This window comes from Buceros rhinoceros, unplaced genomic scaffold (assembly GCF_000710305.1).
Source record: "Buceros rhinoceros silvestris isolate BGI_N320 unplaced genomic scaffold, ASM71030v1 scaffold20049, whole genome shotgun sequence".
Lineage (NCBI taxonomy): Eukaryota > Metazoa > Chordata > Aves > Bucerotiformes > Bucerotidae > Buceros > Buceros rhinoceros.
The window spans coordinates 53,691-54,328 of record NW_010429988.1 but is presented as its reverse complement, the minus strand read 5'-3'; the positions used below and the strand labels follow the sequence as shown (position 1 = coordinate 54,328).

General features: G+C 40.0%; 1 protein-coding gene across 1 annotated transcript in view; it reads left to right on the top strand.

Moving 5' to 3' along the window:
* Nucleotides 1–371: 371 nt before the first annotated feature.
* The window catches only part of SLTM (SAFB-like, transcription modulator), a gene marked incomplete at its 5' end in the record, with an annotated part of 25,758 nt that continues 25,491 nt past the window's right edge, over nucleotides 372–638 (top strand). Inside the window, one exon of the mRNA XM_010142867.1 lies at nucleotides 372–459. Coding sequence (XP_010141169.1) covers nucleotides 372–459 — 88 coding nt within the window. The remainder of the gene's footprint in view (nucleotides 460–638) is intronic.

Sequence of the window (638 nt, the reverse complement as noted above, 5' to 3'; positions counted from 1 at the left end):
GGCCGCCGGGGCGAGCCCCGGGGCTATTTGTTGGTGTAGGGTTTCTCTGCTTCCCTCCCTCCTATTGGTGTGCCGCCCTTAATGTCACTGTGGATATAGTGGTCTTCTAGGATTATGTTTCCAATGAGAAACGTGCTCGTCCTTTAAAAGCTGTGCTTTGAAAATGTCATTTTAACAGCTTAAACTGTTGCCATTTACCATCAGCATTCCCTCCCTCTCCTCCAGCTTTAGGTGACAGGTTTATCCCAAAGTGTTCTATAAAATATTTTTGGATGGAAAAAAATTATTTGGCTCCCTGACTTCTGCTGAAGTCAAATTATCTAGCTTCCCGTTAAATTCGTTTAAAAATTGTATTTTTTTGTCTCATTTAGGCTATTGAAGAGGAAGGAGGAGATCCAGATAATATTGAAATAACTGTTTCAGCTGACACACCCACCAAGAAACCAACTAAAGGCAAAGGTTAAGATCTATCAATATGTTACATTCTTAAGCAGTTTTTGTTGCATATATCACCTTAAAGAAGGAGCGTGGCCTGTAGTTTGGATGCAGTTGTGGCTTTGCTGTTTATGACTTGTGTCTTGTAAGACATCCTTTGCCTTTTTTATTGTTTTCAGTTACTATATATAGGTAACGTGTAG